At 41.6% G+C, this 25,536-nt stretch overlaps 1 protein-coding gene and 1 non-coding gene across 3 annotated transcripts in view; both read right to left on the reverse strand.

Annotated features, from left to right (window-relative positions):
• Positions 1–3,225: 3,225 nt before the first annotated feature.
• Positions 3,226–25,536, reverse strand: part of AP1G1 (adaptor related protein complex 1 subunit gamma 1) — a 34,882-nt gene continuing 12,571 nt past the window's right edge. Inside the window, exons 3-23 of one of the 2 annotated variants that reach the window (XM_056500673.1) lie at positions 24,472–24,596; positions 22,203–22,344; positions 20,892–20,988; positions 19,950–20,026; positions 17,712–17,807; positions 17,171–17,251; positions 16,825–16,923; positions 16,358–16,413; positions 15,467–15,580; positions 13,098–13,238; positions 12,748–12,802; positions 11,566–11,688; positions 11,171–11,260; positions 10,548–10,675; positions 9,872–9,976; positions 9,241–9,382; positions 8,569–8,692; positions 8,040–8,132; positions 7,620–7,780; positions 6,527–6,625; positions 3,226–4,462 (exon numbers count right to left, since the gene is read on the reverse strand). In XM_056500673.1, the coding sequence (XP_056356648.1) occupies positions 4,361–4,462; positions 6,527–6,625; positions 7,620–7,780; positions 8,040–8,132; positions 8,569–8,692; positions 9,241–9,382; positions 9,872–9,976; positions 10,548–10,675; positions 11,171–11,260; positions 11,566–11,688; positions 12,748–12,802; positions 13,098–13,238; positions 15,467–15,580; positions 16,358–16,413; positions 16,825–16,923; positions 17,171–17,251; positions 17,712–17,807; positions 19,950–20,026; positions 20,892–20,988; positions 22,203–22,344; positions 24,472–24,596 (2,250 nt within the window). In that variant the 3' untranslated portion in view covers positions 3,226–4,360. The remainder of the gene's footprint in view (positions 4,463–6,526; positions 6,626–7,619; positions 7,781–8,039; positions 8,133–8,568; positions 8,693–9,240; positions 9,383–9,871; positions 9,977–10,547; positions 10,676–11,170; positions 11,261–11,565; positions 11,689–12,747; positions 12,803–13,097; positions 13,239–15,466; positions 15,581–16,357; positions 16,414–16,824; positions 16,924–17,170; positions 17,252–17,711; positions 17,808–19,949; positions 20,027–20,891; positions 20,989–22,202; positions 22,345–24,471; positions 24,597–25,536) is intronic. The other variant, XM_056500674.1, reaches the window with a different exon arrangement.
• On the reverse strand, positions 14,002–14,088 carry LOC130258064 (small nucleolar RNA SNORD71). Its single transcript, XR_008841434.1, has one exon. It is a non-coding gene; the product is annotated as a small nucleolar RNA SNORD71 (small nucleolar RNA).

Consider the following 25,536-nt stretch of genomic DNA (forward strand, 5'->3'; position numbering starts at 1 on the left):
TCACTAGTGGCTGCCACTAATAATGTCATTAACCACTACTGATATAATCTACCAACGACATCACCATAACACAGTTTACATGAATTTGAGTATGTTTTAGGGCAGCCACTGCTTCTGATCCTGCAACCACAGGATCAAGCATATTTAAAAAAATGTGCTCCCACCTACCTCACTCACAGTAAAGTTACATGTTTGAAAAGACATGAGAGATCGAGTGAAATGTGACTGTGACTAGAAATCACAAAGCAGGCACATGTGGGGACAGAGATACGAGGACAATCCTTGTCCAAGAGGCACAAGGAGTATGAAAGGGGTCTTTTAACGAGCTCCCAGAGCAGACTCCCAACAGATTCCTTGTGTTCTGATCCCACCACACCTTTCTAGCACCTGGACAAGCATTGCTGCTTGTAACTAACATGTTCACTCTAAGGATGGTCAAGTGCTCAAGTGTTTTGCAATTGTCCACTCATCTTGGGTCTCCAAAATTTCCTGTAAAGTTCTTTCAAACTATGGCCTTATTATTTTGCATTATCTGACATTGCTATGGTCAAACATTAAGAATCAAAACATTCTATCCCACTGTTAGCAGAAAGCAACAAGGCACAGTTTCAAATCATTGAATATTGACTTATTTTATTAGTCACTTCATAATTTGATTCAACCAAAAGACAATACACACAGCAGAAGTCTAATGCATCCCATGTAAATGTTTACATCTGTTAAGCTTCTCACTCACCTATGACTCAGCATTTGCTTAAATTTTTCACATCTCAAAAACAGGTCTCCAGAATTTTGAGTGCAAACAGGTGCCCTGCCTCAAAGAGCATGTTTTTCACTTTAAATTTGGTGCGTTTGTTGAGGGTTTGCATTTCAGTAGTTTTTTGTTTGCCTTTTTTTTCTCTATATTGTCAAAGAGGTGGGATGGGGCTCTGTATAAAATTTAAATTACAACATTAAGAAAGAAAAAAGAATATACAGGAATAGACTGAAAGTTAAAAGGGAAGCAGTCTAGCAGCTCTTTCCCTCACAGCCTCCAAGTAGAAAATGAACACATAAAAGTGCACCGCGTCACTGCTGCCACGGCTCACAGCTAGTACCAGCCTTAGGGAAGGCACTGGTACCTTTCCCAGCTGCTTCAGCATCTTCTGAATTATAGATCCAAGTTACTGTAAAGACAGTCCCCTCACTGCTATTGCTTCAGTAAGTTGTTCAAGGCCATATTTTGTGCCAAGACCTGGACCAAAGGACCTTTCCATGTCTCCTCCCCCTTCAGGCCCATTACAGCCACTCTGGTTTCTGTCATCTTTTAACCCAAAATACATTCACTTGGAAAAAAAGACATCCAGTGCCTCCCAGTTCCAAAGCCTCCCATGCAGATACTAGTAAGATCAGCCATAAAGTCCGTACCTTGCTGCCTTTATATCCCCCTTACACTGGAACAAGAAAAACATTGACCAGACCTGTAAGAATTGCTGCATTTAACCGGCGGGAAGAGGACTCAGCGTGTGCCCGGAGTGCCTCAGCTGTGTGAGTACTCTCCAGAGGAAAACCACAGCAGGAGCACAGAGCTCAAAATGCACATGGCCTGAAGGAGCAAGCAGCATTATCTGGTATTGCAGACAGGGGAAGGTGTGAAGCCTGGCCTTCCTTCTTGTGTATTGTCAGCATTCATCCCTTAGTGAGGAGGGGAGAGCTCCAAGGACAACTGGAATGTTTGGCTGCTACAAAAGAGTTCTTCATAGTCGAGGGATGGCTTCCTGCAAAACATGTTTTGGGTACACGCATCGCCTCCCCCAGCTCGACTCACATACATGACGAAATGTCTATTTCCCCACAGACACAGTGCAAGGGTGGCTGAAGGAGCCAAGAACACAGAAAGAATTTACCCTGCAAGCTTACCACAGACAGCAAACCCCAGCTGCTCTAGGGGACAGAAAGCAAGCACAGCAAGAGGGACAACATACACTGTTCCCAACTCTGCTGCAACAAAGTGGCCAGGCGAGAGACCGTTTTCTTCTTCCTTCCCATCTAATTTCCTGTACCAATGCTCTTTTCCAGCAATACCAAAGGGAGAGTGAGGCATGCTGGCTTTCAGTATGAGTGAACATGTACAACTCTGTGAAGAGAATGGGAGAGCTTATGAGGAGTTCAGGAACCAAGGTAAAGACCTCCCATTAGCTTTTCATCTGGGACACCCCCAGAGCTCACTGGGGTATAGATTTAACATGCTCAGTCATCAACGTTGTGTTTGAGCCAGTGGGGCAATGAATAGCCACAACTGCAGTGAAAACAATTAAGCTAAATGTTCAGCACCAGAAATGGACCCTGATTCAGCCATTTCCTGTAAAACTGCCTGCTTCATGATGCATCTAGCTAAACACAGGATTTATCTCACCACTGATAGCCAAGGCATGACCCTACACAACCCAAAGTTAATCTTATGGAAATCATACATTGCTCTTATAGATTTTATAACCCTACACCGATGCCAGTTCCAGGAGAAAAAAAACACTTTGCTAATCCAAAGGCCCAAACCAATTCAATCGGTAGGGTAGCAAAAATACCCTTCAAGAGAAGATAAATTTACTCCACTTACACATAGCCCAGCACTTAGATCAGTGACAGTCCTACATTATATTGCTTAATACAGTTAAGATCAGACCAGACTGAACAACCCTTAGTGGCCTCCTGCTCCCAATTCAAGGGCACAACAGGTCTTCAGTTTTCCCTAAGTACACTGTGGATCACTCTTGCAGTATTTTTGGCAAGTTCTGGAGCCCAGTGTTAGCACTTCTGTGGACACAAGAAGCTCTGTCTAAGCTTGCACTCAGAATATTCAGTGATCTGGAAAGCCCTAGAACAGAACTGAAGCAGAAGTGTCCAACCTTCAGCTTACCAGCACACTGACAAATGAAGATATATCCCAAAGAGCACTCAACATCTGAAGTTTGTCACACTATGCTTTTGTCTTACACATCACCTCCAAAAGACCGCCCAGAAACTGCAGCACCTCCCACGAGCTGCCCAGGGCCATCCCTGGGCCGTCATGAACACAGCTTTCTGCGAGCTCAGAGGGAACAACCAGAGCTGCATCTTTGGACCCAAATGCTCCAACGGCTGCCTCCTGTTCAAAGCACAGCTTAGTTACTGTCAGTCTGAACCTCAACTGGCACATTATTCTGAAACGGGAGCAAGGATCAACTAAGCAAAAAAAATGGGAAAAGGTCTCTTTAAACTGCATGGTCTTTATTTCAGTGCCAATATTACAGATACAACACAAATATCCCAGTCAGAAGAAACTCAAATGGAACCCGGGGGGGTCTACAACAGGCTCTGGAAATAAAATTTGTGAGAAGTTCTGGAATAACCAGGAAGAACAACTTTGCAGCACAGTCTCTGATGAGTCTCCTAGCAGGAGCAAAGCCTTTGCCCAAAAACTGATCTACAAAATTGTGTCTTTCTACCCATAAACCACAACTAACGGGTTGAAAGACTTTGAAACCGTATGTGGTAAAAACCAGCTGCTCCTTTTATCTCTACATCTCTCATAACTCACTTCACTTTCTGGGGAAGCTGCAGAAGACTCTGAATCTGCATGGCTGTGGCTACTGATGGAAGAAAAAAAAATTCAGGTCTAAGGGCTTCATTTCCAAGTACAGCACCAAAGCAATTTTACCAACTCTTACCAGCACCTCTTCTCCTGCACTCCCAGGTTTGCAGATGAACTCCAAAGGCCTCACTTGCTCTTGGTATGCAGCACATAACTAAGTGGGTGTATACAATAATGCACTGAATAGGTCATAAGAAGCCTCCAGCCCCTTAAGACCTAGGGGATACAAGAAGAAAGAGGCAGGGCAGCCTGACATTCCCCAAGTCCCCATCTGAGTCCCAGATGAAAATGCCTGAAGGAATCCAGTTAGAAATGAATGGCAACACACCTTACCCACCCTAGAGAAAAAAAAAGACAGCAGAAAGAAGGAGCAGCTGCTCACTTGCTGCAGAGAGAAGAAAGTTTCCCTGCTAGAAATTCCAGACTTCTCTTCCAACCAGGCTGTATTCCTTTTTGAGAGGGAAGGAGGGTGGGGAAGGGGAGAAGGGAATGTTGCTTCTGGCTGTGAATGCATGTGTGAGGAAGTGCACAGTAGCCTCCACAAGCCACCAGCCTCATCAGCAGAGGAGAGATTAGTCTTAACAGATATGCTTCAAAGTCAGCAATCACTTCAGGAAAATTCCTCCTCATCAGCAGGTCTCATTTGTTCCCCATGCCCATGGTGCAGTTTGGGGGATTGCCAAGGATCACAACCTTCTTCCCAGAGTTCTTTTGATTGGGTGGGATGAGAGTAAGAATGGTGCCAGAGCCTCATTGCCAAGACTGAGGGGGAAAGTTGTTGACTTCTGCTAGATCCTGCATTGCTGAGCCCTTGTGATTATATGTCAACTTGATCCGCATACGTAGTTGTTGCTACAAGAGAAAAGGGGGAAACAAACACAAGGAAAACAAATTCAGGTCTTCATGTAAGGTCAGACTCCCACCTCATCCAATTCCCCCCCACCCCACAAATACTCAACACAGACTTTTCCTGACTGCAGGAACTTGCTGGGAGTATGTGCAGGGGGAGCTAAGACACTGCAGATAAATGCTCAGTCTGGTGGGGCATTGATTGGTCACTGTAGTTCTCAGATCAGGTATAAGCTCTTAGGAAAGTTACAGAACAGCTTCTACCCACATCTGTGTCTGCACTGGTCCTGCTCTTGCAAGCACTGAAGTCCTTAAATACAAAATGAACCACCCTCAAATTCCAGTTAACAACAGAAGAAAGCAGATTTTTACTCTGCTGCACTGCACTTGCTTGCAAGGAGAGAGGGGCTGTCCATTCAATGCAGCAGTTTGGAAACTTCAAGTACTGCACAGCTCAGTGGCACTGTGAAGGAAATAGCCTATGAAAGACAGGAGACAGAATCTCCAAGAACATTACCTTCTGCTGTAACTAAATGATGGAATAGCTCAGAAGTCACTTTACACTGTCTTTGGCTGTCACCCAGATACTAGGTGGCCCTTATAAACAGCTAGAGTATAGCATGCTCCAGTCAGGTTCCCTATTCTCCTCTCCCCAAAAAAAATTCCAAAAATAAAAAGCCAAAAGTTGACCATTTCTGTCTCTTTTCTCCATACCTACAGGCAAATACACAAAAGGGATAGCAGAGGGAAGAAAGGAAGATAATGACAGCTTCAGCTAGGCTCAGGATAAAGAAGAGATGCTGTATCACTAATAGATCAACATCATCACTGTCACTTTTTGCCTTATTTGGTGTTTTGGAAAACTGGCCATTAGTCTCAATCCAGCATGATGGCTCTATTTTGCACTTCTGTACTCTGAAGTGTTCCTAAGAGTTGTAGCATTCCTACAAGACAGCATACCACTACCCTAAGTGTGTTTCACCTTGTGGGTCCCCTTCTGGCACATTACAGGAAAACACCTAAATCCTTCAAAGTTCAGAAAATAACTTTTAAGGTGATCTTTGAAAGATGCTTTACAGCTTAACAGATAAACTGGCATCAGATGTTTATAAGACACAGAATAATTAGTCCTGTGGCTTAATAGGCAGAGGTGAGCAGACTACATGGAAATAAAGGGAGATGCATAGAAACCACAAAAACTATGCACTAGAAGACTGCCATTCAGTGAAACCTGAGGTGAAATTTGTGAATTATTTTCTCACTTCCACATCAACCTAGCAGAAAGTCTTTACATCTAGAGCAGTACATAAGTTTTAACCTATGAAAAACTTCAGATGTTTTAAGTTCCTAGAGTAATTTAAGATCATAAGACTGTCTCAAAGGAGGAAATGTGATCTCAATTTTATTTTTCTTCCTGATGCCATCTGAGCACTTGCAAATCCTCCTAAGGAGGAAATGTGGGCCACATCCCTCCCTCCCCTCAAGTCTGTTGCATCCCAGTCTTGAAGCCTGTCTCTGAAGGCTGTAAAACAAATGGAATTACAATTACATCACACCTAAAGATTCTTTCCATCAACTTTTTAAAACTATGCTCATCACATTAGCGACAAATGAGACCACCTGACAATTTTAAGAATATGGATTAAGCTGCTTTTTTATGTAGAAGTATTTAAATAACACCACTGCAGATAGGAAGAACAAGTGTTGAATATCTTTATGTGTCAGGATGCTTGCCTCCCAAACATCACTTTTATAACCCACAGAAACACTAGGTGATGGTCCTCTGGCCATATGAAAACTTAACAGCCACTGTGATGCAAGATGTGAATGAACTCAAGGTATCAAAGCTGTTCAACTGTTTTAGCAGTATAACCAAATAGAGGACCAAACCTGTGTCCAGAACCTTCTACATTTTTCGTAACCTTTTCCTAACTCTGAAGCGACTGCCAAGAAAAACACATCATTCACTACCATCACTCCCTGCCTCCCATCAGAGAGGCGTCCCTGGCTGGCACTAAATGAATGATTACAAGACAGTATCTAACAATTCTTCTTGGAATCACTCACCTTCTGTGGATTCAGGACTTTAATGACCTGTGTGATGGTCCCAGAGTTAAATGCAGGGATGACACTGCTGCTGGGAGACAGAAGCTGCAGCTGGAATGTCTGAAAACAGGACAAAAAGAAAACAACTCAATGCATAATCAAGTAAGAAGTGACTTGTTTGCACTGAAAGAAAGCAAGGAATATTAAAAGTTCAATTTCTGGCCCTGAATAATCAGTTTTTTAATTCCCTATCTTGCTGTTCCCTAAGAACAACACATTCACTGGCCCACCTACTTTCTATGCAAGTACAATCCAGGTAAAACAAATAACAGGAGGTGAGGGCTTACTGCAGTGTACCAAGATGAGCAGCAATGCTTCCTGCCATGTGTTGCACTCAGAAGAACAGTCAGCACACCTGTAGCTTCAGGAGGCCTGCTCTTTCCCTGATTCCTTCCCATGGTAGGTGTAACCTACCTGAATCCATTTTAGAGGAATACCAATTTCCAAATTTGGAGAGCAAATACCAATTTCCCAAATTTGGAGAGCATTCCAGTCACATGCTGCTTCAATAGTCTGCTCTGCTATAAACTAGGCAATATCTGTCTCTCACATTTTGCGCTGCAGCTGAATTCAGAGGGAAGAATTCATTTCATTAAATGAGGACTGCCATTAACCATCATACTGTGACTCATTTTAATTTTTATAAGCACCTAATAGCTTCAAAGATTTGTTTTCATGTATTCATAGCTCCAAAGAACACAGTATATTTCTTAGAAATTAATACAGGGTACAATTAGTGTCTCCAAAATACTGATTTTCACCTGAATGTTTTTTCTGCCTGAAGTTTAGTCATTTTTCTACGAAGTGGTGATTTCAAAACATGATTTTGTCCAAGCAGAAGTGGTCCGTATTTGATTGGAGTATGTGTTCTATTGCATTTACAACACATACTCTCAGACTGGAAAAAGATGACCAAACTGAGCACTAAAAGAAACTTGGAATAGTTCTCTGCCTTGCTAACCTTGCAAGTTTCTATCTACATTAAAAGCACCAATCAGGAAGTGTTTACAACTGGCCCACAACTTCTCACTGTAGTTGCCCTAAGTGGCTCTACCTTTGGTACTGCAGCTTGGAAAACAAAGTCTGTCATATCCAGCTCTGTGCTGTTGGAGGCCTGTATCGTGATTACAGTGACACTAGGGTTGGTGTTTGACCTCTCAAAGGTGAAGTCAATCTTCAGCCCATTCTTGTTGTATGCAGTAATGGAGGGGATTCCTGTAGGAAACAAAAAAGCAACATACCTACAGAATCTGGAGATCATTCTCAACATTATAGTATGCATTTACCCCAGATTCTTCTGAAAATTAAACACACCCCCTTGTGCTCCAGTATCTATGCCACACTTTCAAATTGCCTCCCTTCTTCTGAATGTTTTAAAAATTTATTTTATTTGACTTATTTTTTTACTATTCCTTGCTTCCTCTTCTAGTTGGGTGCTGGGGCACCTTAGGCAAAGGATTTACATGTCCCTAACCTGCAGCAATATCATTGAAGAGAGGCTGAGTAAGTCCATCGAGCAGGAACGGAGGCTGTGCTATCTGGGGTGCAGGGGCAGCTACTGGAGAACCTACAAGAAATGTTGAAGGATTAATACTTTGCTGTCAGGAAATGAAGAGTAATTATTCCTTTGCCGAAGACTGACTGCTGCATATTGCATTTCTTTACATGAAGTTCTATAAATTACCTGTGTTATCCTCCTGTTCTTTGCTTTGCTCCTCTTGCACTAGCAAGCATTCAAATGGAATTAATTCCTCACTCTCAGAGTCCTCTCTGGAAAGGCTCACAGCATTCCCAGACTCAGGTGTGAAAATGTTCAAGTCTCACCAGCTAATTGTGCAGAATCAACCTGTGACTTTATATCCTGACTCCCATCTGTATGCTAATATGGATCTTGGTAAGAGTAAGTGTAAAAACTATTACCTAAAAGACAATGAAGAAGTAACCCACCCTCACCCCATCCCAGGGATGAGAATGTAGACTTTTAAGAAATGCAGCCTGCTCACCTGTTAGGTTGAGGTCTCCCAGGAGGTCAAGCAGCTCCCCACCAGAGGCTGGCTTGCTTGGAGGTGCAGTGGGAATTACAGGTGTTATATCACTTCCCCCCAACAAGTCCAATAAATCATTTGCCTAATGAGAGAGTGGATGTAATACTTACATATATTCAACGTTCTGCTACTTTCCCTTGCAAATTCAGTGTATTCTATTTGTTCTCAAACTGAAGACCACCAGAGCTGATGGCCAGTGTTTCTCTTTGATCTCACGCCCCACAAGAAATCTAGCTTCTATGTTTGAGGGACTAAAGAGATAGGGAAGGACTGGGTTCATGCACACTAAGACAGGTAAGAGAATCAGAAAATATGTTGGAAGGGACCCAGAACAATCATTGAGTCCAAAGCAAATGGCCCAGAAGACGATCAAATGCACAACCTTGGCATTATTAGCATCATAATCAACTGATATAATCCCACCCTGCTCCTGAGCAGCCTACAATGACCTGTCCCACACACCTGTTCTGGACACAAGAGGCATCAGGGCAGAGCAATGATAAAATCATCACCAGTCAGAAACCGAAGAGAAGCAGAGAGGACAAGGGAGATGGTCTGAGCTTGCTGCTGGCACTGGCCAGAACTGGTCTGACAGGTAGTGGAAATTTACCCTGGGTCAGTTTCTGTTACCTGGTTAGCAGGCTGTAATCCAGAGGGTGGGGGTTTGGTTTCCAGTACTGCTGTCTCTGTCTCTCCGTTGGTCTGTACAATCTCAGCAGGGCCATTTGTGGTGACTTTCTCCATTACTGGCATTCTCTCAAGCAGTGCTGGCCTGAAAGAAGCTGACATAGTTACACTGTGCCATCTTCCTGGATCCCAATCCAAATACTTAGACATTCAAGAGCTGATATATGTGGGATAACCTGCCTTTTCACTTGAGCTCCAATGCAGGAGAACTGCAAGACTGCATGACAGTTTGAGGTGGTCAGAAGCAATTCCTGGCATTCTGTGCCAGTATAAATACACTAGCTGATAGCTAAAAGACAAACAAGCCCTTCTGTCTCCTGCTTCCCCTCAGTACCTGAGAAGGTCAGGCTCAAAGCAGGACAAGTGCTTTGGCACAGAGAGTCTCTGATCACAGAAGCATAACACAGAACACATTAAGTCCTTAAAACACTCACTAACCCTGTAGAACGGGAAGGATTCTAGTCCCTCTGTAACCCTAACAAAAATCACCAAGTTCTCACAGCACACTGTCATCCACAGGAGATCAGAGCAGATAATGATCCTTTTCTAACACCAAATCTCTATCAGCACTTACCTCATGTGATCGTATTTCTTGAAAAGTGCATTATATTCCACAGCTCTCTGCTGTAGCTCCACATCAATGCTGCTGCCATAGATGGAAACTACCTTCTTAATGCGACTGTTGGGCAAGGGAAAACAAACACCGTGGAATTAGCAACAATAAGCAAGGGGGATTAGCATTGTCATCCTGAAGATGCTACCTAGACTCTGTTCAACAGGAGTCCCATGCAACTCATGTAAAACATCAGTACCCATGTAACATCCATATATAAACTGCCCCTTCACAAAAGCATCAGCAGGTGATTAATACATCACCTTAGGGTATAGCATGAAAAAGCTCAACTACCAACACTGAGAAGTGCCCAACAGGAAACAAGGCTATTTTTCTCTCTATCATCTGAAAAAGGGACTGGAGAGAACCATCAACTGAAAGTAAGGACTTCTCTTCCCTACAAGGAGTTTTCAAGAAACGATTAAGACCCCACAGCAGAGGGCATCCCTAGAGAATACCCATAGCAGACACCTTCCATCCTGTGTGCACAGGAGGACTGAGAAAGGCAGTGAATAACATGGTGACTCTTGTCAATCACAGAAGCAGAACATGTTCAAGGAATACTCCTACTAAAGCCAACTTATGTCAGTATATTTGCAACAAAGCCCTGTGCAGTATACCACCAATGGGAACTCACTTGACAGTGCAGGTGAACCTTGTGGAAAGCTTCATGATGGCAGTGAGAGCATAGCCTCGTGTCACAGATGCAGACATATTAGATATCAGGACGCTTTCTAAAATATCAAGAACTTCATCCTCTGTTACCTGAAAAGGTACAGTGAGGTTAAGCTAAGACAGAGAGGACCTTAGAGTAAGCCTTCCAGACCATACTGTAAAAACCTGTCCCTTGCCTAATGGCCACACCACACCTCTTCTACAACTCTGAGGCTGTAGTATTATGTGCAGAGTGTGAGAGACATGCACCCAAGGTGGAGATCTTACGGTATGAGTTTTAAAATACAATTCCCATTTTGCATATTGAAGAGCGAGTCTATGGCTGCAATACACTGCTAAGACCCTAGCAGATTTCTTCCAAATCAGTTAGCACTGCAACCACACCACTCTGCCAGTTGCAGCAGCACTCCACACACCCAGTGTTTACACAGTCCATGCCTGCAGCAGGGGAAGGAGGTTCCTGTCTACAGTCCATAACCATCACAGACATCAGTGCTAGGGAACTGGTGAAAGCACTCCCTTCAGCCAGCATCAAGAGGATCCAGCTTTAGCTGTGTCCAGTTGCAGCTCCTTCCCAAGCTGTACCTGTATTGGCTCCTCCTCTTCACACTGACCAGACACCAGAAGATCTCCATACTCTCCTATGCACCAGGAGGCAACTTGTACCAGGGGTTGCTGTTGGAAGAAAAACCAGAGAAGGCTCAGAGATAAATGGCTGCCTGCATGATAAATTAAACCATCCACATTTCCAGGAGCAAGCTTAGCCTTCCACAGCAGGGGAAATAGGAATATCTGATTAGATCAAGAATTCCATGAGAGAATTGGAGAAACCAAAAAGAACACGAACTTACAGAAGGTGTGCCTGCTTAGCAGATCTCCTCTGGAGCCATGTGATATTGGCTTTCCCTGAGATGCTTAGTAAACATGCATAATTATTGCAGTACAATAAAGAAATTGAAGCTGGCTGCATTTGGTTTTACCTGGGAGTAATCTCCAAGGATGGCTTTGTAGAGTCTCTGCACAGTGTAGGCATGCATCTCCACACTATTAGTTATTAACTGGATCAGATTGGGAACAGCATCATCACGAACATAACTTCCTGCCTGCAAGAACAATTGTTAGGTTTTATATGGACCTTCTTAAGAAACACATGGCGGCTGTGATACCCTTCACAAAACCACTGAGGCACCTGGAAATAAAAATCAACCCTCCCACCCATGGACACTTTATGATTGACTTTGAGCAACCTCAGGGGGGAAGAAGTACCGGACAGCACACTTACCAAAAAATAAAACTATACTCAGAGAAATCCACACTACAAATACCGTGAAACAGAGAGGATAGAGTGCAGAAATGAAAACTTTATGAGCAGTTTATCTAGCAGACAAGAAAAGGCAATTACTCTACTGAAGAAAATCATCTGACAGCAATTCTCACAGCCAACTTTCCAGTGGAAATTAATTTGCACTTCAGGCGAATCTGCTTCTCTGTTTCAGAATGACAAAAAAGCATCCTAGTCAGGCCTACTTCTTGATGAACTGCTCAAATTTGAACACTCATACTGCTAAATCTTTTCCCACTCCTTTGCCTGACAGAACACACTGCCTAGCCAAGTTACCAAGATCTCTTCCATTGGTTGCCAAAGCACTACTCCAGTTTCACTTCTGCTATGATGTTTATAGATAAAATCAAGTAGATAAAGAGTAATAATTAAACCCAAAGAAGGTGAACTATACGCCTGTTGACACAGTCTCATAACAAGTTTTGATAAACTTGGAATAATTCCAAGAAACTCCTTCACCCCCTTTCTCTTTGCCAGTCACTTGAGGCTGAATTCCCTCTCCTCTGACAGGAACATATATTGAAATCAGACAGCACAAGAGTTGTCCTTAGAAACCGATGTGATTACTGCAGAACAAACACTGTTACACACTGTTACTCTTGTGTGTTTCTGAAACAGTACAGCTCTTCTAAAAAAAAGTGATCCAAGGATGCCAGTCAGAAATATGTAAACTCAGTAAGCATAAGTTCACTCCCTCTATGTATTTTAGCATTTTTTATCTGCCAGCCTTTAGAACCATCTCCAACTTGATGGTGAGTAACTTCCTCCAGATTTAAGAAAACGTTACGCAGTCACACACAAGAGACGCAATTTCACTTACCGTTGTTAAGACTCTCATAATTGTGTCTATGTGCCAGCGCTTGGAAGGAGCATATCTGACAAAATTAAGAAAACAAGTTAGAGCAATAACTACCAGTCTTCAACACCAGCAAGAAACCCACCATCATCAGAACCTCCCCTTTCAGTCACTCCCTGGCCCTCTGCTTCATGAGGAAGGACACCAATACTGAGAGAGGGCTACAACTGACAAACCACACATAAATGGGCCAACACAGAAGAAATAAATTGACACATTCTCTCCTGGGAGCAAGCAGGGAGAGAAACAACACACAAGTGTTCACAATCCCGAGGATATACCAAAAATTTATAGCAAGTAAAACAACTCCATACTTTTCAGCTGCAAGAAATATTCCAGATGCACAGTCTGCTTTGAACTCTGGTTCACAAGAATCTAGGAAATACAGTAACTCCTTCATCATTCCACGGACATTGTTCCCATTAACAAGAGCAAAACTCAGTTCCATCGCACGCCTAGGGCAAGAGACAGAAAACCAAGAAAATCAAGTCACTTCACCTAGTGAAGGAAGTAAAAAAAAAACCCAAATCCAGCTACAAGAATACAGTTACCTTTTAATTAAGAAGAGATCAATACTTACTGATCCCATGAGAACAGCCCTCCACATTTAATGTGCAGTATTTTTTTGTTCCTAGGCAGACAAACATCCACTCTCCAAAAAATTAAAGGGGAGTGGGGCTATGGGGAGTTCTAGAAACATCTATCCATATATTAAAGATGGCTTAAGGGTAGCAATCTCTTTCAGATATTTTAGAACGCTTTCCATCTCTCCAATTAGTTCCCAACTCCTTACACCTGACTCTACTGGGTTACAAGTTTTCCATGTTTATGTTTAAAATACCAGTCGCTTTATAGCAGATACAGCAATACTGCAGGTGTGCAGGAATACAATGTAGTCTTTATACCAGGCATTTATCTCAGCACATATTGCTCACCTTCAGTCATATTACATGTTTCATTTTGTCACGAAGCTCTTAATCATGTAATTTAATCAAATCAAGCAGACAAAAAAAAAAAAAAAGAGTTTAATTAAATGGCAAAGCCATTCTGAATTACACTACATGGACCAAAGATGAACTGCACCCATTACAAGATGATGAGCAGAGGCCATGCTTCAGATAATCAAAACCAGGTATCATGTCTTTCCCTCAAGTCCTTGAAGCTGGCTGCCTGGGGACTCTGAGATGTATCCAGTCAATATAATGCTTCAATGAAGACAGTGCATTGTCAGTAGCACGAGTGTCAGCATGGCAACATCGTGCTCTGCTGATGGATCACTCAAAGGCTTCATCCTCCAACAGCACTAAGACATGAAGCTCAGTTGTTTGTAGCATACCTGTGTTTCCCTAGCAGGCACCAATAAAATACTTCTGTGGCCTTCTACCCAAAACCTAGATAAGGCTTTGCTGTTCCACATGCTGGCTCTGACACCAAACAGCAACAGCAGCCTGACTTGTTCATTATTTAAAATACAAATTTATGGTTTGGGATAGACTGCAACTGTAAAAAGAGACTACATGATACCCATTACACAGCAGTTAAAAGTAAGTTTCAGAAACAAGACAAATTCAAATTCTTTCCTGTTTTACACATATCAATCTAAGCAGTTACAAAAACCTAGAGCTGATTCAAAGATGGGCATAAGTTTGAAGAATGACTATCACAATAAAAATCTATAGTGTATCTAATCAGTTTCAGTAGATGGAAAAGAAGAGGTTGAACAGTTCTGAAGATATATTTGTGTGATGAGTGCTCAATAAAATTCCAGCCTGTAGCAGATAGGTTCTATGAAATGCAACAGCAAAAATGCTGCTGTCTCCAACTCTGCATGCTGTATACTGCACTGATTCCAGACCTTTCTTTGTAACCCAATTACAGAAAGAATAATGAGGAGGAGGAGAGTTCATAAAGAACAAGGAATTAACAGGCTGAAAGACTCAGTTCAGAAGAGCAGCCTTCCACACAGTCTAGGCAAAAGTGAGACCAAGCAGTTCAAGAATTTCCATGAGTAACAGAAACAGGAGAAAATTACTACCATGAGTAAAAGGAACATAACTGAAGTAATGAGAACAAACTGGAAGAAATTAAGACAGAGTACAAGACAAAAAGTATTTCTCTAGTGGGAGGTAAGGCTGCAAGCTTTCCCAATGCCCAGAGAAGCAGCAACACACCACTATTTAAATGACAATGAACACCAAGAATAATAAAAGGATGTGGTTTGTATACAAATTGTTTGAGGAATTAAGTTAAGTCTGAATTCTACCATTCCCTAATATAGCAATACATTATTTGGATGACTTAATATTGCTTCAAGACAACATGGCACTGTCATTCATCTGGGACAGGAAATCAATGTGGAGCACATCAGAGTAGGTTTGATCATAATCATAGCGCACAGAAGCTTCCCATCTTGCTGAGAGTACACAAATCTAATCTCCACTGATACTGTGTTTTGGAAAAATTCAGGCAAACAAATTATTTTTTCCCCATGAAATATAATAGCAGCTTTCCAAAGAAGGTGGGCGTACATCTTCATTATCTTGTTTAAATTATGGAACCATATTGTACCTTCATAGTAGTCTCACCTACAGTTCCCCAGGATTATTGTTATTTTCCCCTGTGCTCTGCTTACTTTCCACAGACTGTCAACCTCAGGAGTCTTTTTCACTGGTAATCTGATTACCTTTTAATGGAGACATCCAGATCCTTCAGGCAGTCCACAATGGTGCTTCGGTGCCGCTGTACTGCATTATGGTCTGTCTGCACAGTTTTCAACAAGGACGTCAAAGCTACATATCTGCAAGGAGGACATACAGTCATCAGTAAGCTGACAGCAGCCATTTCATTTCTATGCACAGACACTGTCTCCTTGCCCCAAACCTAGTCTTATTTTGCAACAGAATGAGATTCTCATGTACTTGGTAATGAATGGAAATCCTACAGGCGACATCCTGGCCTATCTTCACAGGCAAATTACCACACTAAATTTTAACATGCCTAACCACACTGCTGCCCAGATAAGCAAGCACCTCTGCAGATCTTACATTCAAACTAGCATCAGTCAAAATTCCCAGGGCTAGAGACTGAAACCCATATCATGATTTGCTATCCAACTGCTTAGAGGTGGTATTAAATTCTAGCAGTTTCAGCAATTCCTCATCCTGACTGATAGTGACCAGAGCAGAAATAAACTCCTTTGTTGCCACCAGCATACAATCAGAAAAATCAGTCTTTGTCTAATTTGCCAGATCTCCAATGCCAACTCTGATCTGAGTAACACCACAGATCATATGGGACAAGACAGGAGAAAAATATGGACCTGATTAAGAAATCACATGTTGAGAAATAGAGCATACATTCCAACAAATCAACTAAGAAGGGCAGGACCACAGTTAAGATTTGCACAGAGAAAAGAACGCACCAAGATAGAAGTAAGCTCAACAGCCACACTAACCCCAAGAGCAGTGATCCTAACATTGTCTCCTGGAAAGCTTTACTTCAGCATCATCTTTGTGCAATTGCTTCTCACACGTTTTAAACTGGGTGTTATCAAAACACACTTTGTACAACTTACCTAATATTTTTGTCGTTGTTTAATAAGAAACGGCCTAGGATGTTAATGGCTAAGACCTGCAGAAAGAGTTAGGGAAGATCAGTGATCTAAAAGAGCTACTGGTCATCTTCATCATTTCATGATGACATCAAAGGAAACTTGTCAAAACTAGCATTGCAGTTCTTAGCCAAAAAGAACTCTAGAAGGTGCTTAAGCAGAAGAAATGCTAAGAGATGCATTGCAGGCTCTCACTTGCACTCAGGACACACACTCAGCAGGAAATTTGGCCTTTTAATTTTTGTTATTTTAAAAAACCCAAACACCCTCCCTCCCCCAAAATGAACACCCTTTCTGGAAAGGCTACAAACTTATCTAGAGTCAGATGCAGAGCTGTGTTATGGTGAAACAACTGTGCTTCATGTCCTCCACACAAGTTACTCTAATACAATCCTAGGAAAGAAACAAAGGCCATAGCAAAGGCAACTTACTCTCAGGCCGCTCTCAGATTTTATATCCATAATAGTCAGCACAGTTTCATAGAGAATGGCATTTCCCACATTTTTACTTGTTTCTGTATTAGTGGCAACCTGGAGAAAGGAAAAAAATTAACTTCAACAAATTAAAAGCAGAGCCCCTTTGTGCTCTGAAAGTAACTGAAAGGCAGTGAAAGTAACCAACCCTTACCAAACAGCATCACACTTGTGAACATGCATATCCTTCAACAAAATTTCATTCAGCATGGCAAGCAGCTGTAGCCTCACCAGCACTGCTGAACTCAAATTATTAAGAAACTAAGAGAAAGTTTAAACCAATCATCAACCTTGCAGACCTTACCTGTGCAAGTATATCATTCATTGCTTCACTAGAATCATCATCATTTCTTCCTAAAATTCTTAGTAACCGCAGGATTCGTACCTATTTGATAAAATAAAGCAAAGAAAAGCTTGGACGACAGCGTTTGACATGGGGTCATAGTGGCAAAGAAGTAAAACAGGCTGCTGATTTCCACTCTTAAGCAAAATGCTTATACCAGGTAAGAACTTTATCAACAAAAACAGGCTTCTGCTGTGCTTATTTTCTTCCCACTAGCCAGAACTGTTCAGAGTCCCCTTGCTACCAGGCACAGCCTTCCAAAACCAATACATGCTGCTTCTCTCTTTTGTCACATAATGTGATAAAGCAGTACAACTGCTGGTTAAACTAAGGCAGGTGTCTTTCACTAGGGCAGATGAACAGCATTTGCACAATCTGCTCAAATGAAGACCAAAATAGCCTTAAAATCAACACAGGTGTGGCAGTAACCACCTCATCACCTAAGGCTCAAAACACAGTCCTAGAATTAAAGCTATCAGTCACTGTTTGCATCAGTTCTTACCTGCAAAAAGGGGTCACTGATCCCAGACACATCATGCTCTGGTGAATATCCAGACATGATAAGGTTCTTCAGAATACGAACTAATTGGGGAACAAGCTGTGAAGAAGAGAGTTGTCCTATTAGGGTACTGTTGTTTTCCTGATCCCAGCTTTGAAGCACAGGTCCAAGAACAAATCTTGTATTTGAAAGCAAGTCAGTCTCTGATTCTTCCACACAGTTCAACCTGAACACCTAGAGCTGCTGCTGTATGAATACCTACAGCTTGGCTAAGACACAACTAGAAACAATTCAGCTGGGATCAGAGCACCATATTGTATTTTTAAAGTAGTAAATCCACATTTGTGGTACAGTGCAAGAAGAAAACCAGCCAAGTTTCCCCGTCATCTCCTTCTGTTCCTACCTTTGCTCTCCAGGAACTTCACACTCCTCTGAAAGCATGTATTTCATGAAACACACAAACAAAATGAACCCTGAACTTCCTGTATCTGCCTTAAAGAGGAAACCGAAGGGTGCTGCAACATCTCTCCAGCCATAGTAACAAAAAAGTGCAGCATTCCTGGAACCCTTATTCACTTTTGCTTTGCCTTCCAACATGCATGAATTATCAGGACTGAGGACAGAACAAAAGGAAACATTACAGCCATGGTGACTGGTTGAGGGCCACCTCCCCCATCTTCTGGAGTACAAATTACACCCATGAAGACTATCAGCACTGCAGTTGGACTGGGTAGCTCTTTGCAGCACAGAAAGCCTTTACAGCCTCTTACAGGTAGTTAACTGTCTGTCCTGCTCCCTTCTGGGAATCACCCCAACCTCCATGATTCAGACAAAACACAAAGCCCAGTTTGTGGTAAGAAGAAAGCTGAGGGCTACAACTTGCACACAAAGAAAAAAAAAATCCATAAAGTATTCCTCAAATGAGGGAAGGCTGAGGAAAGCAGACTGATATTCACAAATGGCCACAACTGAGATTCAGGGCTGCCATGGACGTAGAGGTTTAGTGACATGACCAGCACACAGAGCATTAGACATGTACAGATGATCCAAGCATGTGGCATCAATCACAACTGTGTCACTCAGAGGCACTGCCTCACAAGGGACAAACATCTACAGATTCAAGGCAAACATGCATCATCTAGAAAAATTAACTCTTACCTTTTCATTCTAACTCAGCAGGATTCCAAACAGACAAAAGGGACAAAACAGACGAAGCAAGCATTAGGGACAGGTCAATGTTATACCATTCACAGCATAACAACTACAAGAAATAGCTAGAAAGAATGCACCTAGTAACAAAATTTTGTGGACTCTGCTCTTCTCTTTTCCCACAACTATAATGTTAATTGAGCAATTAGTAGCAGGGATGGTACCTCCAAAATGAACCTCATCTGACTTTTTTTCCTGCTTTGACATTTACAATCAAGGCAAAGGAAGATGCATGCCAAAATGCCAGGATGCACCAAAGAATTTTTACATCCCTAATGATATAGACAAATCAAGGAAGAAAGCTAACTGGGCATGCAAATAAACAAACACCTTTAAGACTTCTCAGAGGAGCAAATGGCCTGCTCTGTTCTACCAGCTTTCTTCAACTTCTTCGTTGACCAAGAATTTAAAATGACAAGGCAATTTTCAGGTGCCCTTCTATTGGTAATCTTTCACATGGCAATAATACAGCCAATTAGAGCAAACTGCGTAAGAAAGTCAGGAGAGTGATGGGAAGCAAACATTCCTAACCAGAGGAGGAAGTGTGACATTGACTCTCAAACCCTTAAGTTAAAATGGAAAATTGTGTAGCACAGCATGCACCAGGCATAAGGTATCTATACAACTAGGATTCAGATCAGTGTTTTTGAATTGAGTGTATATAACTGTGTGGCTGCGGTTAAGGCATTCAGATGTTGGTATAAGCTTCAGTTTTTCATCTTTGTCTCTATGTTTACTTCATCTGTGATTCCAGTGTCACTATGTAATTAGATACAAGGACTAGGGGAAAACCTAAAGGACCATCAAAGACAATTAGAATTAGTTTTATACTGCACAATCTTAAGACTGATGTTTTGTAACTTAACCACTTACTAAAGGGGATTGGGCCTAGATACACACGAAATTCCCACATTTAATGATTAAAAAAAAAATTAGCAAACAGTATCATTAAATTCTTCACCCAAACAATTGTAAGGATTTTGCTAGAAAGCCATGAATATTAACTTTGCAATATTATCAGTTCACCCTTACCTTTCTAAAGTGTGCAAGCATGTCTGGGCTTCTCTCACACATCTCTGTAAGGAGGACAACTGATGTGTGAAGAACACCTAAAGGTAAGAGAGAGGGAAAAGAAAAATGTATCTCCATTTACCACCATTCCACTAGTTCCAGACATTTGATAAAGATCACAAGAAAATAACAGAAAAGCATTAAATAACATTATTGAATTCTGCATATTGTATCTATCACTACAGATATTTGTGCTTGCAGCTGTGCTTGCCTCTTTTCCAAGGGAAAGCAGACAGCAATGCTCATGTCTTAAAGCTGCAATTAAAGGCTAAAGCAGGAGATACATTTGATTTGGTCTGCAGAAATCCATATACTAAACATACAGTAATGGCCACAGCTGGGCTACTGATCTCTAAGGTCTCCTCTAAATCCCATCATTCTAGGATGCTATACAAAAGTAAGACTCCAGAAGGACAGTATGTGTTAATTGCATTGTGGGTGCCAAGTTCCTCACACTTTCTGACTTTTTCTTAATATTTGGGTAGCCTAGCTGACCTTATTTCACCTTCCTCATGAGGCCTCAGAACTCCATTTAAAGAAAGACTACACAAAAAAATACCTCCAGACCTAAGAAGTCACTGCCTTAGAGTCACTTTAGGCAATGTAGAGGATAAAAAAAAATAAAAAAATCAAATTTTCCCATTTGACCCACTCCAAAGTATATCAAAACACAGCGAAAGACTTTTTTTTGTCACCCATGCAATGGTAAAGTCCTGTTGACTAGCAGAGTCATACACATCCCTTCCTTTTAAATGACATTTGCATTCACTGTGTAAAATGGAAAGAAACAAATCATGCAAATACACCGCTGAAGTTTTTTCCCCCAAACAAAAGGCTTAGGTAGCAAGTGCACTATCCTCTAGAGAATGGCCTAGCCTTGCCAAGTACAGTCTCTGCTATTACCGTGGTTCTTCTCGTTCAGCAAGTTTTTGGTGGCTGGCAGGAACATCTCCATAAGTTCAGGCACCTTTCTGATGACATGGACAGCGCACAGCGCTGCCTGCAGAGAAAAACACTGCTGTTAGTTCACACTGCAATTCCAACAACACCTGTTTTGGGAACATCTAGCACAGTGGGAACCATAACAATCCTCATGATAAACAAAGGCCCACAAAGTTTATGGCACACTTTTCCATCTCTCTATTGCAAGTATTACCAGACAGCATTCCAGAATAGAGGTTAATAAAGGGGAGCACTGAACTACAAACTAATACTCCCCCTTAGCAATGGTTCATTTTTACATTATTCACGTAAGTGCTATTATCTGCAAAGCAACTCTGCCTTTATTAGGGCTATTTCAGTCTGTCTTCCTGCTGCTGGGATGGACATAATGCATTGGAAACAAATAATTAAACTTACTGTAAAATTATGGCTTATTTACTTTCCCTCCTTCCCCAAAAAACAACTTCCTCTTGCAGGTGATGAGTGCTATGAGAAACAAAACCGCACTTCCAGGGTTTTTTGAAAAAACACATATCTATTTCTTCTAGAATGGAGAAGCAACTGGAGACTCTGTTCCTTGCACCTGCCTGAAAATCAAGTGCCTCTTTCCAGAACATGGCAAGACCTCTTAGCATTGGTTTCTCCTCAAATTCTATCTCTATCCAGCACTAGAAAAAGTAACAATGCATCTCTCCCTAAATCTTACTGCTTCACAATCTCACCAAGACTTATCAATAAATTAATCTAAAAGGATGGCGGTGATCACACTTCGCTGATGCTATGGCACATTTGCTGCACAAAGGAAACAATTTCTAAGTGTTTGTCCATTTCAAGACCTTAACCCTGCTAATACTCATACTATTGTCACCATCATCAACAGAAGACATCAAATAGGTTCAAATCTTCTGATACCAGCCTGCACTGTTAATAACCAGAGTTTCTCTGGACTTATCTGAGAAGGTAAATAAAACTGGTGACCAGAATTTTGAGGCTAATGTCCATGGGGTCAAGTGCTCACATTACCACCAATAACATAACAGGAGAGAGTACAAAAATAGAAGCAACTGCCTTGCCAATTGGAGGCTTATCTTTTGGAGGCTTCACACACATTCCTGCTATCAACAGACAGTGAGTTTTGAGCTCTGTCTTGCACACTGGAAAAATATTCACTCAGTGTAATCTCAGTCATCTAGTATTCCAGGTATTAGCAAGGTATTCAATCAATCTTGCCTTTTAATCCATAACAAAGTATTCAAAAGTTTCCTGAAGTACCTTCTTCCTAAGATAGGAATTGGAAGTTTTGAGGAGCTTTTCCACCTCTCCTGCAAGGTCTCTGCACATTTCTGAGGAGCCCATGCAGCCAAGAGTACAAAGTGCCAGCCCCTGCACATACTGCGTGCTGTGATTAAGGTCACTGTAAAGGAGAACAAAAAAAAGTCAATCAGCATGCACACAGAGAAACTGAACACACAAAATAGGGCATCTATAGCTAGAGCCATCTGACCAGTAACACATGGCCCAAAAGAACTTTCTGGATGCACAGCTGTGTGGGAGCACGACTTGGGAGCAATAGAAGCTTGGAGTGCATGTACCACAGGGTTTCCTACTAATTCTACTTAAACTCCTCAACTATAAAGACAAAATACTTGATTCAACTTCAGGTTGACCTGTCAGGGTATCCAGGGATTGGGCTAAGAAGAGGGATGACTACACAGAATTCCATTTAAAATTGTTTTAGCTTTGGAACTTGCATGAAAAGTACAGACCTGCAGTGACACTGTGGGCTGTGACAGTTTAAAGATGTTCTACAACAGACTTTAGCTTCTGCACTTACAAACCAAACAGTACAGAAAAATATGTGTAAAAGTATCCTCTATCCTGACCAAGAACCAGACACTCCACCACTCACACACCTTGAAAATAATCCATACAAGAATTCTGTTCAGCAGTTTTTCCTATTCACATGCCTAAGGAAGTAATGAAAAGTGGTCACTAAGAAGCTAAAGTACCTAACAGGAGATACTATTCATGAGACTAGCTACCAATGTCACACTAAGCACAAGACAACATAGCTTCTACCAGGCAATCCCAACAGTCTTTAAAATTGACTTCTACACCATTTTTCCATCCACCTGTGTTTGGTACTAAGGTTCCCACAGCACCCAGAATTCAACACTGAAGAAAGTAAAAAAAATACAGCTCCTGGTTTGGGAGGCAAGGGGAGCTGGGAGCTGCAGGATGGAAGAGCTGGGGAAAGAAGTGGTTCCTAACCAAACATGCAAGAGGTGCTGAATGGAAAGACAATATCCTGGTTGTAATATGAAGCAGCTATGGCAACATGCAGATGAAGAAACAGGTACCACATGCTACTGAATAGGTTGCTTTTTTGTTTCCTTCCTTTAACAATTTTGGCAGCTATATAAAGCTGCGTGTATCACAAGTACATGCTTCAAGAGGTTGCTCTCCTTTTTGTCTCAAAAATGTGGGCCTCGCTATGAAACAGCGAAAAACAATGCCACAAATCTCTTAATGTCTAGATAAAAGTAAGATACAATAGTAGATTTAGAAGCAAAAGAAGGCAATATAAAATTCAGGAGATGGTGGGAAGCTGTCCACTATTTTTCCGCAGCTTCTGTCTGACACATTTCCAGTTTAAACTCATCACACCCTTACCAGACTCACTGTAGCATAAACAATTAAAAAAGATGTTAACCTACAGCCTGGTTCTAATGGAAGTGCCTCACAGGTATACCATTTCAACACAAGATCTTCACACAAAAATCTCAGCTCCTGGACACTAGGTCCAAAGTTAGCAGATCCTCAGGCCCACAGTTTTGTCAAGTTTCTTTCAAAGCACTTTGAGGACACAGTCTAATTGAAGATCAATACTTTACTAATATCCAAGAGGCTTATGTGCTAGCAGTACATATTAAAAACAGGTACACCACAAACAACCTTTGGGGAGGTCAACCAGAACCCAGCTGTTCCATATCTGCTCCAATCCATCTTGAAAAGAAAACACACTCATTGTCACCCACTAAACTATGAAGTAAAGTCCCACTTTAACATCACTTTGCTGAGAGAAGTATTAAAAAAATAGTAATTCCCATCCCCTCTTGTCTGATTTCAGTAAAATGACAGCATATTCCAAGCTGCTGCCTTGCTTCCAATTAAAACAATTCATCAGGACCATTAGAACTTAAAAAGAAAGCAAGATACACAGCCTTGCTCCTTGACAACTCTTTAGAGCTTGTCAGCAGAAACAAACACACACACACACAGGACAGGTGTTGCTTGCTACATATGCCTCTTCAAAACCAATGCAATTTTATACTCTCTTCCCACTAAAGAAGTTAGGATGGCCCAATACAGAGCACTACTACAACAGCCTTATTACAGTCAACAGCATACAACAATTTCACCATACCAGTTTTCTAACCCAAGGGAAAAACCCTAAAGAACTCTAAGCACCACTGTCAGAAGGATACTTTCTGATGCTGAAACCTCAAAGCATGGTTTGATGGAGAGGTGATACCCTTACTTCTTGATGCAATTGGTCATAAGAAGATGAACATCCTGTCTCTCATCCAGCAGCAACATGGCACCTAAATACCCAATGCGCTTGTCTGTGAATTTCTGAGATGCAATAAGCTTGAGGCACTCCAACTGGAAAAAAAAAAAAAATAAAAAAAATAAAAATAATAAAAAAAAAAAAGGCAAAAGAGAAGAAAAAAAAACATAATTAGCTTGAAACTACTTCTTAGCTAGAGAAGAAACACTTTGAATTTTGACACATAGTAATGTACATATCTCAGAATGCACTTTCAAAGGTGCATTTGGCTCCCATTTTGGTGGTGTGCAAAACCAAGAAAGGTTAAATGACCAACCCAAAGTTCCAACAAAGCCAGCAGGAAGGAAGGTCATTAGCAGCTCCAGTGCCTTGAAGTGGCCAGACACTGCTGGTCTTCCATGACCTCACACATACCAGATATGTGGGCTCATGTCAGATCACAAAAGTAAATGATAACACACGGATAGAGATGAAAGATACATCAGTAAACACAAAATAGTAAAGATCTGGAAATCTAGATCATGTCTCATGTTTGATATGCACATGAAACCTTTTTAACTAGACTTAAAAGCTTCCATTTATCTACAAGGAAGAGGATCAATGCTCTGTAAGCAGCCAAAACAAGGACATGCAGACACAGGACAAGGGGTAACAACTTCAAATGGAAAAAAGGGCAGGTTTAGGTTAGATATTGGGAAGAAATTCTTGACTGTGAGTGTGGTGAGGCACTGGTACAGGTTGCCCAGGGCAGCTGTGGTGCCCCATCCCTGGAAGTGTTCAAGGCCAGGCTGGACTGGCCTTGGAGCAAGCAGGTGCCCTTACCCACAGCAGCTGGAACTAGATGATCTTTCAACCAAAACCATTCTAGGATTCTATGACTCTAAAACCAGGTTTTGTTTATGATGATCTGTAACTAACTTGCTAGCTAGGTAAAACTAGACTGTCAGAGATAGTTACATTTCTGCACTTCTCTGTAATCTCTGGAACACCTGAAATTTACTAAAATCTTGTGCTTGCCAGCCACTACAAGTGTCC

The sequence above is a fragment of the Oenanthe melanoleuca genome, chromosome 11 (assembly GCF_029582105.1).
Source record: "Oenanthe melanoleuca isolate GR-GAL-2019-014 chromosome 11, OMel1.0, whole genome shotgun sequence".
Classification (NCBI taxonomy): Eukaryota; Metazoa; Chordata; class Aves; order Passeriformes; family Muscicapidae; genus Oenanthe; species Oenanthe melanoleuca.